This window comes from Mastomys coucha, unplaced genomic scaffold (genome assembly GCF_008632895.1).
Source record: "Mastomys coucha isolate ucsf_1 unplaced genomic scaffold, UCSF_Mcou_1 pScaffold23, whole genome shotgun sequence".
NCBI classification, from domain to species: Eukaryota; Metazoa; Chordata; class Mammalia; order Rodentia; family Muridae; genus Mastomys; species Mastomys coucha.
Window position 1 is genome coordinate 59379272 of NW_022196906.1, and position 15593 is coordinate 59394864.

Sequence of the window (15593 nt, forward strand, 5' to 3'; positions counted from 1 at the left end):
CTACTATGTATGTTAAGGGTTAGTCATGATGCTGTGTAAAATCTACTCACTAAACATTATGAATAAATGAAATGAACCTTCAAAACTAAAAGTTAGTTTGGTCTAATTATCATACTGCTTAAAATATATCTTATTTCTTAGTTGATGACTGAGTAGCACATTTCCTTTGATTTATTTTGCTATGTCCAGCTCTGATTCTAAAAAGAACCAACATGATGCCAGGCGGTGGTGCACGCCTTTAATCCCAGCACTTGGGAGGCAGAGGCAGGCAGATTTCTGAATTCCAGGCCAGCCTGGTCTATAGAGTGAGTTCCAGGATAGCCAGGACTATACAGAGAAACCCTGTCTCAAAAACAACAACAACAACAAAAAAAAAAAGAAACAACATGGTTGCTCTATATAAGATGAGATGAGATAAGAAAGTCTAGGCACTGACAGGATTTCTTTTTCTTTTCTTTCTTTCTGTTTAATGTGCAAGCAGATCTAAACTGCAGGAAAATCCATGTGCCCGAAGTATTCAGATCCCTGCTCACAGATCAAAAACTGTTGTGTCAAAATGCCCGCTGTTCCCAATGGCCAGAAGCATCAGCACCTGTGGCCCCTTGGACAAGGACGATTCTGGAGGACAGAAGCTCATTCCTACAGGCAGCCTGCCAGCCACTTTACAAGGACCTACAGTGTGTATTTCAATGGATTTTTTTCTTGTTTGTAAAGTGATTGTTTATACAATTCTATTCCCTTGGTCCTGAAGAATATTATTAGCTTTATATAGAACAATTATATCATTGTCACAGAGTCCTATACCATGATATAGTCCTAATAGCTTGCCACTCACAGAAATCACAGACATTTTCACATACTCATTCTTACATCTGCCATGTATGTTTTCTTCAACAGGATTCTTTAGGGTTAGAGTGGCACCTACCGAGTCCAGACCCTGTCACTGTCCCATACCTTAGTCCCTTAGTGGTGTGGAAGGAACTTGAGAGCTTATTGGAAAATGAAGGTGACCATGCAATAACAGTGGCAGACTTTGTGGACCATCATCCAATTGTCTTTTGGAACCTGGTGTGGTATTTTAGACGCCTCGACTTGCCCAGTAACCTACCTGGATTGATTCTTTCTTCTGAGCATTGTAACAAGTATTCAAAGGTAGGAGAGTAAAGTCAGAAGGTGAACTAATGCGGCTGTCATTGTTGTGTTCTTTGCATATGCCTCGTGACACCAAGTAAGATTTGTTTTTATGTTTGCATTTTCACTACTGTTGGAATCAACAGATAAACAGAACTGCCCTCAGTTGAATTTGCAGACTAGCAGTAATACAGTCATGGTTTCAGCCTTCTCAGAATAACACAAAACATGATTGAGTGTTTTGTCATCACTTGAGGAATAACGTGGAAGTTACTCTTATGTAAAGGTTTATGAGTTAGTCCCCCCCCCATACTTCTTTCAGAAATAAGAAAGATCAGCACATTTTAGGGGTATCTAATTCATATGGTAAGTGTGCACACCCTTTTTCTTCCTTCCCCTACTCTGAGTTTATTATGTTCATTTATTTATTTAATTCAGTTTTTAAAACTAGTGCTGAGGATCAAACCCAGGACTTCATATATGCTAGGAAGGACTGCACCACTGATTCATCCTCAACTGTCTTACATTTGCATTCTATGTGTGTGCTCACATGTGAGCACAGCCGCATACTGGTCCAGGACAGCCTCAGGAGTCGGTGCTCCCCTCCCACCGTGCTTGGAAGCAGGGCCTTAGCTGCTTCTGTGCTGTGGACTCCAGGCTTGCCAGTCCACAGGCTCCTAGGACGCTCCTCTCTCCATCTCGGAGCCACTGTGGTTAAGACATTCACATTGCTGTGTCCAGCTTTTACAGAGGTTCTGCTGATTTGAAGGCAGGCCCTCCTCATGAATGTGCATCAGGCACTTACCCACCGAGTCAGCTACCCAGCCCTGAGACTTCGTTTTAGAAGCGTGTTCTTACCTATTCTTGAACCACTGAAGTGTACTCTCTAAGCTCAGGAGCTTTCTGTCTTTTCCCTTGTACATGCATGTCTGTAACCACGCATGTACTTTTGATTTTTTTTCAGTACATTGTAGATGAGTGATAGAGATATTAATTTAGCCATAATTATCTTGTCTAGGCAAGGGTCTTGAACTGAGGAATAATGAGTGGAGGGAACGGGCCTGCTGGATTTATTTCTCTGTGAAGCCGTAAGCAGGGACAAGATTAGCCCTGTGTGATGTCCTTTCTCATTGGCCTCAAGCGCCTTGTTAAATCTGCTGCTTAGAGATCCTTAGCCTCGCACCTCAGCAGGTCTTCCTTCAGTGGGTATCAAATACATAAAAATATATATTTTCTGTTCTTTTTCCTCTCCTATGTGTGTGCCATTAAATTTTTTATGAGGCTTTGTACTTTCTAATTTTATGTCAACTTGGCACAAGGTACACTCTTCTGAGAAGAGAGTATCTCCATGAGAAAATGCCTCCATCAGATTGGCTTTTGGGCAAGCCTGTGGTGCATTTTCTTACTTAGTGGTGGATGTGGGAGAGCCCAGCTCACTGTGGGTGGGGCCACTCCTGGGCAGGTAGTCCTGGTGCTAGAAGAAAGCAGGCTGAGCAAGCCACGGGGAGCAAGCAGGAGACAGTGTTCCTCCATGGCTTCTGCGTTACTTCCTGCCTTGACTTCTGCGCTGACTTCCCTCAGTGATGGAGAGTAACCTGAGAGTTATAAGCTGAAATGCCCTTTCCTCCCCAAGTTGCTTTTAGTCATGTTTTTTTATCACAGCAATGGGAACCCTAAAATAGACTTTATAAAATATTGACAAAATTGTGTAAGGATCAATAATAAATTTTCATTTTACAACCCAGATTCCCCGCCACTGTATGTCTGAAGATAGCAAACATGTTTTAATACAGATGTTATGGGACAACATGAAATTACATCAGGATCCAGGGCAACCCTTGTACATCCTCTGGAATGCCCACAGTAAGTGCTGTTATAGATTACTGACTTCAGGAGAGTAATCTCGTGCTTTCAAAAGCCTCCACTGTCAACTGACTCGTGTTTCTGCCTTTTGTCTTACAGGTCAGAACCGCACTCTTCTGTTTGAGAGTGAGTGTTAACTGGCTGCTTGTGGTGCCTTCCGTGGACCTGAGCTCTTTGTTTCGTTTGGGAGGGCTACTCTGAGTGTGGGGACAGGCTTGCTTGTGATACATACAGTTCAGTTTGAAGAACATTGCCTGTCTCAATCTCTTCTTATTTTTTGTTTCCAACCTGGCTGCTGATGGAGACTTTCCTTTTGGGGCTGTGTTAAGCAAAACTATTTTAAGTTTTATGTTCGTGGCCACACAACTCTGCGGCCCTATTTTTATCAGTGATTGTCTTATTTTCCTGTTTTGCTTCTTTCATTTTCAAACTTCTATTTCTTTTTTTGATGCTTTTTAACTTCTTTAACAGTTGCTAGTTGATGTTTAATGTATTCTTCCTTCTACAGAGAACATGTTTGCCATCCCCTCTTCTGTTCTTTTACAGCTCAAAAGTATCCAATGGTCCATTTGTTACAAAAAAGTGATAACTCCTTTAACCAGGAACTCTTGAAAAGCATGGTGAAAAGCATTAAAATGAATGATGTCTATGGACCCATGAGTCAGATTTTAGAGACACTGAATAAGTGTCCACATTTTAAAAGACAGCGGTGAGTCTCTCCCTCAAATGAGCAGGTTATTTCTCTCATGAGAAGCATCCTGTTTTCTTTATTGTTTTTATACTGCTCTGTGCTTAGGCAGCATAAAAGACTTTGTAGAGAACATAAAAGCTCTAAGGATTCTAATTTTTTTCTCTGTGTCTTTTTGCCCATAGGAGTTTATATAGAGAAATATTATTTCTCTCACTTGTGGCACTGGGAAGAGAAAACATTGATATAGGTAACTCAATGTCATAAATAACACAGTTTATTGGACAAACTATACAAAGATGTACAAAACACAATATACAGCATTTTGTATATTGGGTTTTTATTGGTGGCCTTAATTATTATATCTTTGCATTAACTTGCTAGAAAAATGAATCTTTTACTTTTAGCAACTCTTTAAGATGTATTATTTTTAAATGATGTGTATGTATTTATCTGTATGTAGATTTGTGCATGTGAGACAAGTGTGTGGCAGAGTCATGCATGCTAGTGTGTAGTGGGCATGTGTGTTATAACTGGTTGCTCAATCAGGCCACATAGAGCATGCCATGAGATTGTTGAATTAACACAGTTTCTCTGCAGCCTTGGCTGTCTTAGAACTGTGTAGACCAGTCTGGCCTTGAACTCAGAAATCTGCCTGTTTCAGCCTCCCAGGTGCTATGATTAAAGGCTTATCCCACCACTGCCTGACAGTTGAGTATAATATTTTAAATTAACACTTTAAGAACAGACTAATTTAGTCAGAAGAAAATAAATCTTCTCATAAAGAAGATAGCAATGGACAAGTTGTTTGAAGGCCTCAGCCTCAAAAGGTTCAACTCTTAGGGCTGGTTAGAGGTCTCAGTGATTAAAGACATGTGGGTACCATGCCTGATGACCTAAGGTTGAGCCCTAGAAACCACATGGTAGAAGGAGAGAACCAGGCCTGCAAGTTGTTCTGTAACCTAAGTATAAGAGTTGGCCTGGTACTCAGTAGGTAAAAGCACTCACCATACCAAGCACAATGACCTGAGTTCAGTCCCTGGGTCCCACTGTGAAAAGATAGAACTGACTCCCAAAAGATACCTCTGCCTCTGCATGTGCACGTCATAACACTCACACTCGCGCGTACACACACACACACACAGAGTTGTACATTGCATACAAACAACAATAATAATCAACTTATAAAAGTCTGTTCTAAGTGGATACAGCTAGGGCTGTCAAGATGGCTCAGCAGTGAAGAGCCCTGCTGCTCTCCTGGAGGACCGGTGTTCAGTTCCCAGCGCCCATGTCAAGGAGCACACAACCACATGTAACTCTAGCTCCAGGGGATCAGTGCCCTCGTCTGGCCACCATGCTCACCCACACACATGCACACAAACACAATCATACCATATAGTCACACAACACACACTCAAAAATAAAAATAAAATCTTTATGTGAGCCATCTCACATGGGTTCTGGAATCTGAACTCCAGTCCTCTGGATGAACAGCAGGCACCTTTTAATAACTGAACTATCTTTCCAGCCTCACAACCCTTCAAAATAAAGTAAACAGTCTCAAAAGACAAAACTACAATCAGGGAACACTGGACTTTAGATCTTGCTAGTCACTGCATTGAAATAAAGTTGGAAAAGTTTGGATGAGTTCCAATAGAAATATAACCATTGAAAATCAAGAGACAAGCGATGGAGAGGGCTGGAGGAAACACCTGGGCTGAGCCCATGGTTTTGTTGTAAACAAATATTTAATGTCCTGACCTACGCTTACCATTAAAAGTAAATATTTTATATTATAAGCTGAAAGCTTTGAGCAGAATGCTGTGAATATTTGCCTTTTATTTTAAACACTGGAAACTTAAAACTAAGAAATTTGACAAATTGTTTTCACATTTAATTAGAAAAATGATTTTACAGAGATTGACAGGAATCAAAACTAGTAAAAGAATGGTCTACTAGATAATATCTGGCTAACCTTAAAGAGAAACAACATGGAAGGAAAGTATCAAACTATAAATACAAACCCTTCTTGATTAGGAATTGCATTAAATGTAAGGCGATTAAACTCTGCAAGTCAATGGCAGATTAGAAGAATGGGTTTAAAAAGAGTAACCCAACACTATGCTAAATCCAAGAAATTGTAGACTCAAAAGCAGATCTATAGAAAGTAAAAGGATTGGAAAGATAGTCTTAGCTGTGATAAAATCATGATGTGGAGAGGAAGGGGTTTATGTCCTCTTATAACTCCCAAGTCATAATTCATTTCTGAGGGAAATCAAGACAGGAACCTTGGGGCCAGAACAGAAGTAGAAGACTTGGAGGAGCGCTGCTTCCTAGCTCACTTCCTGTTTTTTGTTTGTTTGTTTGTTTGTTGTTTTTGGGGTATTTTGTGTTTGTTGTTTGTTTGTTTGTTTGTTTTGAGACAGGGTTTTTCTCTAGGTAGCCCTGGCTGACCTGGAACTCACTCTGTAGACCAGGTTGGCCTCAAACCCAGAGATCCACCTGCCTCTGCCTCCCAAGTGCTGGGATTAAAGGCGTGCGCCCAGCTCAGCTTGTTTTCTTATGCAGCCCAGACCCACCTGCCCAGGGAGGACACCGCCAACAGTGGGCTGGGCTCTTCCACACTCCACTCAGCAAACGCCCATCAGACTCGCCTACAGGCAATCTAATGGAGACATTTTCTCAACTGAAGTTCCTTTTTCCCGTAGCTCTACATGAGTCTCCTCTGGGCACCACTGTGGCACATTTCATAAGGCAATGTGGATGTCTTCATCTCCCCACCTGAGTAAAATCCAGGCATAATGAACGCATAGATCGTTTATGTCTCCAGGGTTTGCTTAAAGTGAACTGGACCTGTGGTACAGTCCTGAAATCCCAGCCACCCAAGAGGCTCAGGCAGGAAGATTGCAAATTCAAGACCTGCCTTATCTTCAAAGTCAGTTCAAGCTAGTCTGGGAAATGTAGAATAAAATTGTATCAGAATAAAAAGTTTAAGAAGGCCTAGGAGTGTGGCTCAGTGTCACAGAATTTGCTCATTATGTACAAGACCCTAGGTTCAACCTCCAGTGCTGTCAAAATAATAGAATAACAGTAATGGTTATAAAGCCACAGTCTTTTCATTGACCTGTGGAAAGGTCACTTGAGGATGACGTGAGAAGATACTGGGCTGTGCATGCTGACACATTCCTACAATCCTGGTTCTCAGAAGGCTGCTATGAGTTACAAGCCAGCTTGGGCTGCAGAGTAACTGTAAGGCCAGCCCATGCCACATTGAAAGACAATATTTGAAAAAAAAATTAAAATATTAAAATCTACACTTTCCCACCAAGTCCTCACAGTATGGAACTTAGATAAAAACACATAAAATAAATTCCAGGTAGAGCTAAAATTTTAACTGTAAAAAAATTAAATCTTAAAAGAAATAGATATGGATCCATTTTTTTTTTCTCTTTCTTGGTGTTAGGGATTAAACCAAGGGCTTCAACCAGATACAGTGCAGGGGCAAGCATGCCACCACACGCTGTTTTCCCAGCGCTTGTTCCTTGTTGTGAGACAGGTTCTTCTTGAACTTGTACTGAAGCCCAGGCAGGCCTTGTGAGATCTTCTTGACTTAGCTTCCCCAGTACCTTGACTGCTGGACTGTGACAGCACGGTTCTATTGCCTACTCGTAAACTGTGTTACTGACCATGAAGAAAAATTACAAAAAATATGTGTGTGGTATTGAGTGGTTTTTCAGTAGCACTGATGTTTGATCAAAATTACTCTGTGCTACCAAGCCTGTGCTTAGTACTCCAAGCCTGCCCTTCCTCGGGTTCTATAATCATGAGCCTGTGGATCTCAGAAGCACCCTAACCTTGTTGTGCATTCTCCCCCTAACCTTGAGGTTTTGTTATATTATAGCAATTTGACTATGGTCAATATCAAACATGAATTTCTTGTCTTATTTCTTAATGCCATTTTGCAGATGCATTTGACAAAGAATACAAGATGGCTTATGATCGTCTCACACCGAGTCAAGTCAAGAGTACACATAACTGTGACAGGCCACCAAGTACTGGAGTGATGGAATGCCGAAAAACCTTTGGAGAACCTTATCTTTAAGACGTGTGTGTGTGTGTGTGTGTGTGTGTGTGTGTGTGTGTGTAACATTCAATATATATTGTATAGTCAGTGTACAAAGTAACACTTTTAGACTCTAAACTCCACTTTTTGAGAATGCATTTGTAAATGGATTAGAAAGTTCAGGTGGCTTTGTACAGAATGCTTTTGTGGGACAACAGTGACAGGCAGGGAGAGAGACACTTACTTCCCATTTATTTCTCCTTTGTCGCCCCTGTAAAGTAATTAATAATGATGAGGGAATCTCTTTTAAAGATTGGTTGCCACAAAATTAGGCTGTCTATGGCTTCTCTTGGAAAAGACAGGTGGGAAAATCACGTATGTAGCGTAAGCAGAGATGTCAGATCAAAGTGTGTCCTGCTTTCGTGGACTGTTCGTGGACAGTTCCTGCTTTCACCATGAAGTTTTATTATACATATTTTAAATTGTTTATAGTAAGTTGATATTTTTTTAATTTTTAAATTTAATATAGCAAACTTAAAATGAATTTAAACTTATGAAACAAGTGTTTATTTTCTTTGTGTCTGCTCTTTGAAGTAATTAGCACAGCTGCAGATCTCTATGTATATCTACCTATATTTTTTTTATTACTTGAGAGGAAGAACTTTAACTCGTCAGTGCTAGTGTCTGTGCCCTTGGATTGCACACTAGCTCCCCTGAATCTGACTGGTGAGAGGGACTGAGGGAGGCAGGGTGTGAGCCCTGTGTAGGGAGTGCCATACAGGGCAACTGTGCCGCGCTCACCAGTCTCCTCCACTTGGAAGATGCGGAAGTACCCAGGGAAAATAGCTCACAACCCAAATATCAATGTAAATCTCAATATGCTATATGAAAACTTACATAGGGGAATATGATTGACAACTGACTCTTCCAAATTTTACCCAAAATATTGGGTATGAAACAAATTGCACTATAAAATATGTATCTGAAATATGGTTTAATGGGGTATTCTGTTAATAATATATATAGAAAGAATCAAAGTATTTTTGAAAGCAGAAAAATAGTAACTGTCTAAAAGTGCATCCAGAGAGAATTTCCCATATTGAGGAACTTAGTTTTTTCAATAAGCTTCAGGATCTGAAGTTCATGGAATCTAAAATGTAAACTCTACATAATCAGACAATAAACTCAATGTTTAAAAACCAGGAGTATTAAATTGACTTAAAATCCATTTTTAGATATATGATTTCTAAAATCACTTTCTTTGAATAATTTCTCATAAGGAAAAAGCATCCTTTGGCCTCTAGAATTAATTATTCATGTATTTTCAGTATATGTATATACATTTGCATAGGTTGTCATTCTTAAAGGAAGGCTAGCCATTTTAACAAGAAAGGGGGGGCAGTCCCAAATTTGATGTTTAAAGCAAGCAGAGTCTTGATGCTTGACCTGGGAATATCTTAAGAGCCTGGAGACTCACCAGTTCAGCAGCGGGGAAAGTTGCCTTTCAGTCCCGCCACCACTGGGTAGCCAGGCTGAAGTGGTTCACAGCTTCTGCCCTCTGGCAAGTTGTGGAGAGCATAAAATGTGAATCTTGAGTTCAGTTGGTTTGAGGCTGAACTTACTTACTTGAAAACACTGGTGCTATGCGCGTGCATACCTACCGCTCCTGTCGATCCATGTGGCCTCACTGGCCTCATTGCTTCACATACTTCAAGTCACTGAGAAATATATTAAGTCTCTCCAGAGACTGAGAATGTTCAAGAGGAGGGCCTTGCCACTGATAGTAAACATGCCCTCTAACAGGATTTGGGCTCTCGTCTGTGCTTTCTTCTTCCTTCCCTTAGAAGAGCAGTTTGCACTGCTGCCTCCAGTCTCTGTGATGCAAACTGTGTGGTTTGTTGATTTCAAATGTCTGACAAGCACAGAGAGGCAAAGCTGATTCTTCATACTCACTTGGGAACTGAGCATGATGTCTGTCTCCTGCCCCTCCCCGAGTTTTGTTCTCTGTCTCTGAATAAAGTTATATTTTTCCTGCTTTTAATCCCCAGGAAATATTATTGTATGAAGATAATTTTTAAAAATAATACCTAAATGTGGACTAGAACTCAGTCAGTCCTGCTCCAAACAAAACTAAAATAAGGATCATCTTTTAAAACAATTTAATACAAGCTGGTTTTCAGGGTTTTTTTTCTATTTACCATACATTTTGGAAAATTATGGCCAATAGTGTTGGATGTCCTTGCCCTCTACTCTTGGGTATTTTCCATTCTTAGTTTGCTTATGTCTAAATTGTTGGAAATAAACCATGATCTTGCTAACATAGTTTAAGACTCTTATTAGGCTTGAATGTTATTCTGTGTATGTACATACTACTTTAAATATTCAACATTTCCCTCCTGTTGCCAGATGTTACCGTATGTAGCTATTCATCTTCTGACTTTGTTTACCTTTATATTTTTTTCTAACCTTTAAACCCCCAAAACTATCAATTATCTTACTATAAGGCTGTCTAGTATGTCTTCCCATTTTTGTACATAGAGAAATGACCCTGAAAATGTTGATTCAGCATTTTAGGCAATAAATACTTATTTTTACTTCATGCTGACAATTATTATTTATTGGTACAACTAACAAGCATTATCTATTCCTATACATAACTTGCATTGTGTTTTAAATAACTAATGAAGGAAAATGCTTCTTTTAAAATGGGCAGTAGTTTGGCTTTATTTTTGTAAGATTTATTTATTTTATATATGTGAGTACACTGTAGCTGTCTTCAGACACTCTAGAAAAGGGCATCAGATCTCATTATGGATGGTTGTGAGCCACCATGTGATTGCTAGGAATTGAACTCAGGACCTCTTAACCTCTGAGCCATGTCTCCAACCCTAGTTCAGCTTTATTTTTATCTCTTCCACCATAGTTTACAAACTGCTTTTCAGAGTAAGAAGGGAAGAGTGAGCAGCCTAGGAGGCCATGGCTCGTGTTTACTTAGTGTGCTCGTCCAGTTTAAATCCAGCACAAAGCTCTGTGTGAACCCCAGCAGCTGCCTGCCTTCATGGACGCCAACACCCTCAGGACTTACAGTCTTATCACCCTTCACACTACTTCCTTGGCTAGTCCCAAAGAAAGCACATTTGGTGGGGACACCGTTTGCTAAGAAGTGGGGCACTTGTCAGTGTTGAGTCTGACACCTGTGTATATGCTTACTGAGAATGCTGGGAAACTCCTGCTGTCCACAGCTGCTCCTCTAAATGGCTTCCTCTTGTATATTAAGAGTTTTTCCAAATGAGTTTCTTTTATTGTAGCAGCTGGTGGACTAGTCTATAAAGGGAAAGTGTCAGGTTCTACTCACTAAACACAGTAACGGACATGAAGATCAGAAACACACCTTTGGCTGCGCAGGCTAACCCAGGCATGTATACCCTCCCAGTGACCCCCCCGAGGATGGGCATGCTGCATAGGGACTAGCCCCAGAACACGTATAGGCTGTGTCTGCAGATAAGGGCAGCCAATTGTTTCAATTTATCTACCAACCTATATTGTATTTTCAATATAGATTCCATTTCCTGCTCCCTCAGAACTCACTTGTTAAATAAATGAGAATTCTGCTATAGACAATGTTGTTTAAAAAAAAATAAAAAGCTTTTCAGATCTGTTGGTAGCAGTACAATATAATGTTCAAAATACATACAGTAGCTATTTTAAAACATACCAATTTCCAAATAAGCCTATTTTCATTTATTATATAAAGTTTTAACCTGTGAAGGAATTCAACCAGGAAGTCCTTCACAGTGTTAAAAATATCTATTGTTAGGACATCAAGGAATTGTAACTGCAGGGGGAGGGAGAGGACACCCTGCAGCCACCAGTCACACCCCTGCCTGTGACAGCTCAGACTTCCAGACTCAGAGAATGGGATGGGATCTGCTTCATGTGATTCCACCATCATTTGCTATCAAATGAAGGGCCATCTCAGCATTATCTTGGCATATTAGCACACTAGTTTATCTATTTGTAAAGGGCATGCTTTTATAAATGGGTTTATAAATATATATCACAAATGTAATTGGTTCCTTTAAAAGTTACACAAATGAGACTTGAGAAGAGTACTTCCTGCTCTTCTGGAGGACCTGAGTTCAGATTCCATGTCCACATCAGGTAGCATTGTCTCCAGCTCCGGGAGATGCAACACCGTCTTCTGACTTTCACAGGTGCATGCACATGTGTGAGTACACACACACACACGCATTGGCATAAATGCAACCATACATGTATGCACACACATATAGCATTGTAAGAGATAAAACCCAGTGGTCCTGCCTTTGCCTGGCACAGTGGTTCTCAGCCTGTGGGTCATGATCCTTTTGGGGATCAAACTTCACAGGGTTCACCTAAGACCATTGGCAAACACAGATACTTACATTGCAGTTCCTAACAGTAGCAAAATTACAGTTATGAAGTAGCAATGGAAATAATTTTACACTTGGAGGTCATTACAATGTATTAAAGGGTCATAGCATTAGGGAGGTTGAGAACCACTGTCCTGGCATGACAGGGGTCCTAAGTTTAATCTCCATTATTTAAGAAGTATGTATGTATGTATATGTGTGTGTATATATACATACATTTCAATTTTTAGAGGCTAGATACTTGCTGCTCTCTCGACTCAATTTCAGTTCCAGCACCTACATCAGGAGGCTCACAATTGCCTGTAACTCCAGCTGCAAAGAATCTGATCACTCTTCTGACCTTTGGAGGCACCTACATACATGTGGCATACACTGAGACAGACACACATATTTATGTAAGTTAAAAAAAAAAACATTACGGGCTGTGGTGGCACACGCCTTTAATCCCAGCACTTGGGAGGCAGAGGCAGGGGGATTTCTGAGTTCGAGGCCAGCCTGGTCTACAGAGCGAGTTCTAGGACAGCCAAGGCTACACAGAGAAACCCTGTCTCGAAAACAACAACAACAAAAAAAAAAAAAACAAAAACAAAAAAACAGTTACACACATTTTCTGTGCCCCTGAAGTACTTTCTTGCCCCAGCAAACTCCCACTCATCTGTCAAAGCCCAGCTTTTCTTTTCTTCTTTAAAGTGTATTTATTTATTTATTTATTTATTTATTTATTTATTTATTTATTTTAAATGTAGGGGTGCTCTGTCTACATATACACCTGCATTCCAGGAGAGGTCATCAGATCCCTTTATAGATGGTTGTGAGCCACCATGTGGTTGCTGGGATTTGAACTCAGGACCTCCGGAAGAGCAGCCATTGTTCTTAACTGCTGAGCCATCTCAATCCAAGCCCAGCTTTTTTACTTGCCTTTTCCTGTCACAGTATGAAGTGATTGGAACTATTTTATAAGCAAAGGAAAATACAGAAATCCTGCTACTTGGGGAAAGGATGTAAGATAATTCCTGGTAGCTTTAATCACTAAATGGTTTTGGAATGGTGGAATATCTCACTTGCCACCACCCAGCCTCATTAGACCTTTGGCTAGTGTGACATCCTCGAGGCAAGCTGGATCTGGCTGCCGACAACAGGCCGGCATCCAGCACTTTGCTGTTAGCCTCTCCTTTCCTCAGGATTGTCCTGTCCTGTTTGGCTATGGTCTGTGCGGGGCCCACAGAAAAGGAGCATCAGGAAAAAGAAGAATTAAGACTATGAAGTCTTCAATACAGCTAGCCTGTGGACTGAGTTTGACCCCCCCATCACCCACATAAAACCCAGATAAAAGGCGGGTGCCTATAATCCCAGTGCAGGGGAGGCAGAGAAACAAGGAGCTCTGCGCATGACTGAATAAGCCTGTTGAGCTTAATTGTCACAGTTCAGGTTCAATGAGAGACCCCATCTCAAAAAATAAAAAGTGAGCAAGAAAGACACCCAGTGCCTACCTCCACATTTGCAAACACACACATGCAGGCACGCACCCACCACACACAGACAGTATGGAATTTGAACATAATGTATTCTTTATCAGATTTCTCTGGAGCTTTCTGACAAGATGCCCTAAAGATGGGGTGACTGTATCCATGTTTGTAAAATAAAATACCAGTGGACCCACCATTTTCATTAAAATTTAATAAAAGTTACTTCCAAAAAAAATGGGAATTTTGAAGAAGTACAGCCCATCTTAAATGATGAATACTTGAATACCTCCACCCTCCAACACCAGAATGACCCATTGCTTTTCTTCCCCAACTGTCCTGCTGTTTTATCACAGGCTACCATGTCACTCCTGGTATCAATGACATCATGTGCAGCATAATCTGCAGACACGCATGTTCCTTGTGCTCTGAAACCAAAGACATGAGATTTGTATTTCTAACATCCTCCTCAGCAGTGGCCAAAGATATTTAATATGCGAGCATATGGAACTTCATAGAAAATATTTAACCATGACTTTTCTAAGGTGTCCTTTGTGACCTTAAAAATAGATCCTCAGCCATCTTTTAATCCCAGCACTCAGGAGGCAGAGGCAGGTAGGTCTGTGAATCCAAGGCCAGCCTGGTCTACATAACAAGCAGCACTCTTTCCTTTCTTGCTATGTCATCATTGTGCTAAGCATTTTTGAAGTGTCTCCTTTGTAAACTGTCTTAAGACCCACTGATAAACTCTTCAAAGGACTAGTCTTTTGCTTTGCAATCTTATCTAGGTTGGCATACGAGCATAGTGATGAAGCCTAGATCTCTTCATGCATAAGCCAGATTTGGCCCTCTGCAAATGCATTCCTTTGGCTCTTTGGTGACACTTGTCACTCCTAGGCAAGAAAATGCCCAAGAGCAGCAGGGCAGCTGTGTCGGAATAATTTTTTGAAGTGACCACTGATGGCAGCAAATGAATGTGGATTTTCCAGTAAGTGCATATGTTTAAATAGCCCTAAGAGTAGTTTTCTTTCTCAAATCTCTGCCTCCAATTCAAGCCAAATACAGACTTTCATTCCCTAGGCTGCTTTCTGTTTTAATTTCATTTTTCAGAAATGCAACAATAAAAGCTGTTATCTTCTTTTTAACATATGCAAAAAAATTTGGCATGCATTTTGACAGGACTGTGGGATAGAATGATAAATTTATTCCTGTCCCTGCCCCCAAGCCTTCTTAAACTCATTAACTGAACTCACAATAACAACAAACCTGATGTGGCTTCACAATTGCACCAGGAGGAATAGCATGTGGTAGGGTCTGTTTAGGGCAGTGTTCAGGAGAACAAGCCTTCGACACCTGCATGCCGCACCATGGCTCTTCAGGAGTGACCAGGGAATTGTGAGCAAGGGTACTTGTCTTATTTCTGCCATCCCAACAGTAACCACAGGTCACATACAGGAATCCCTCTGGCTGCCTGGCAGCTGCTTGCCTGAGTGGTAGGAACCCTCCCTTCCAGGGTAAAGTTCTTAATCCACCAGAAGCTGCAGATATTTGCAGAGAGAAGCCTCAGTCATGATGACAGTCACTTCTGAGGGTCACCGATACCCAGTTCACATTCCTGATCATGTTTAGTATTCGATTGATATGGTAAGAGGGACAGTAACTTCTGACATGGTGGTCTGCTCTATGTCCTTCATCTTGAGCATCAGTGGCTGAATCAGACAGATACAGGACAAGATATGATTCGATCTTCTAACATCACACTGATTACCAAGAACACAAAGTAAAGAAGGAACATCGTGAAGCCCAGGATCTTGTTCATTCTCCATTTACACGATGCGATTGAGAAGATTACAAACAGGAGCATGAGAAACAGCAAGACAATTGCACAGAACAGGCCGTTGCTGCTGACAGGAACGGGCTGCAGCGCATTGATGAGAGAGAAGAGGAGCCAAGGGACAGGCAAGCTGCAAAAG

At 40.9% G+C, this 15593-nt stretch overlaps 2 protein-coding genes across 9 annotated transcripts in view; one reads left to right on the forward strand and one right to left on the reverse strand.

Annotated features, from left to right (window-relative positions):
* The window catches only part of Dennd4a (DENN domain containing 4A), a 107661-nt gene extending 97317 nt beyond the window's left edge, over positions 1-10344 (forward strand). For 2 of the 4 annotated variants that reach the window (XM_031345876.1, XM_031345878.1), the window contains exons 28-34: positions 479-677; positions 898-1152; positions 2877-2994; positions 3094-3120; positions 3541-3703; positions 3868-3932; positions 7648-10344. In XM_031345876.1, the coding sequence (XP_031201736.1) occupies positions 479-677; positions 898-1152; positions 2877-2994; positions 3094-3120; positions 3541-3703; positions 3868-3932; positions 7648-7784 (964 nt within the window). In that variant the 3' untranslated portion in view covers positions 7785-10344. The remainder of the gene's footprint in view (positions 1-478; positions 678-897; positions 1153-2876; positions 2995-3093; positions 3121-3540; positions 3704-3867; positions 3933-7647) is intronic. The other 2 variants (XM_031345880.1, XM_031345879.1) reach the window with 2 other exon arrangements.
* Positions 7775-15593, reverse strand: part of Slc24a1 (solute carrier family 24 member 1) — a 35429-nt gene continuing 27610 nt past the window's right edge. For 3 of the 5 annotated variants that reach the window (XM_031345883.1, XM_031345884.1, XM_031345882.1), the window contains one exon: positions 15099-15584. In XM_031345883.1, coding sequence (XP_031201743.1) covers positions 15335-15584 — 250 coding nt within the window. In that variant the 3' untranslated portion in view covers positions 15099-15334. Of the gene's footprint in view, positions 7779-13810; positions 15585-15593 lie in introns of those variants that run through there. The other 2 variants (XM_031345885.1, XM_031345881.1) reach the window with 2 other exon arrangements.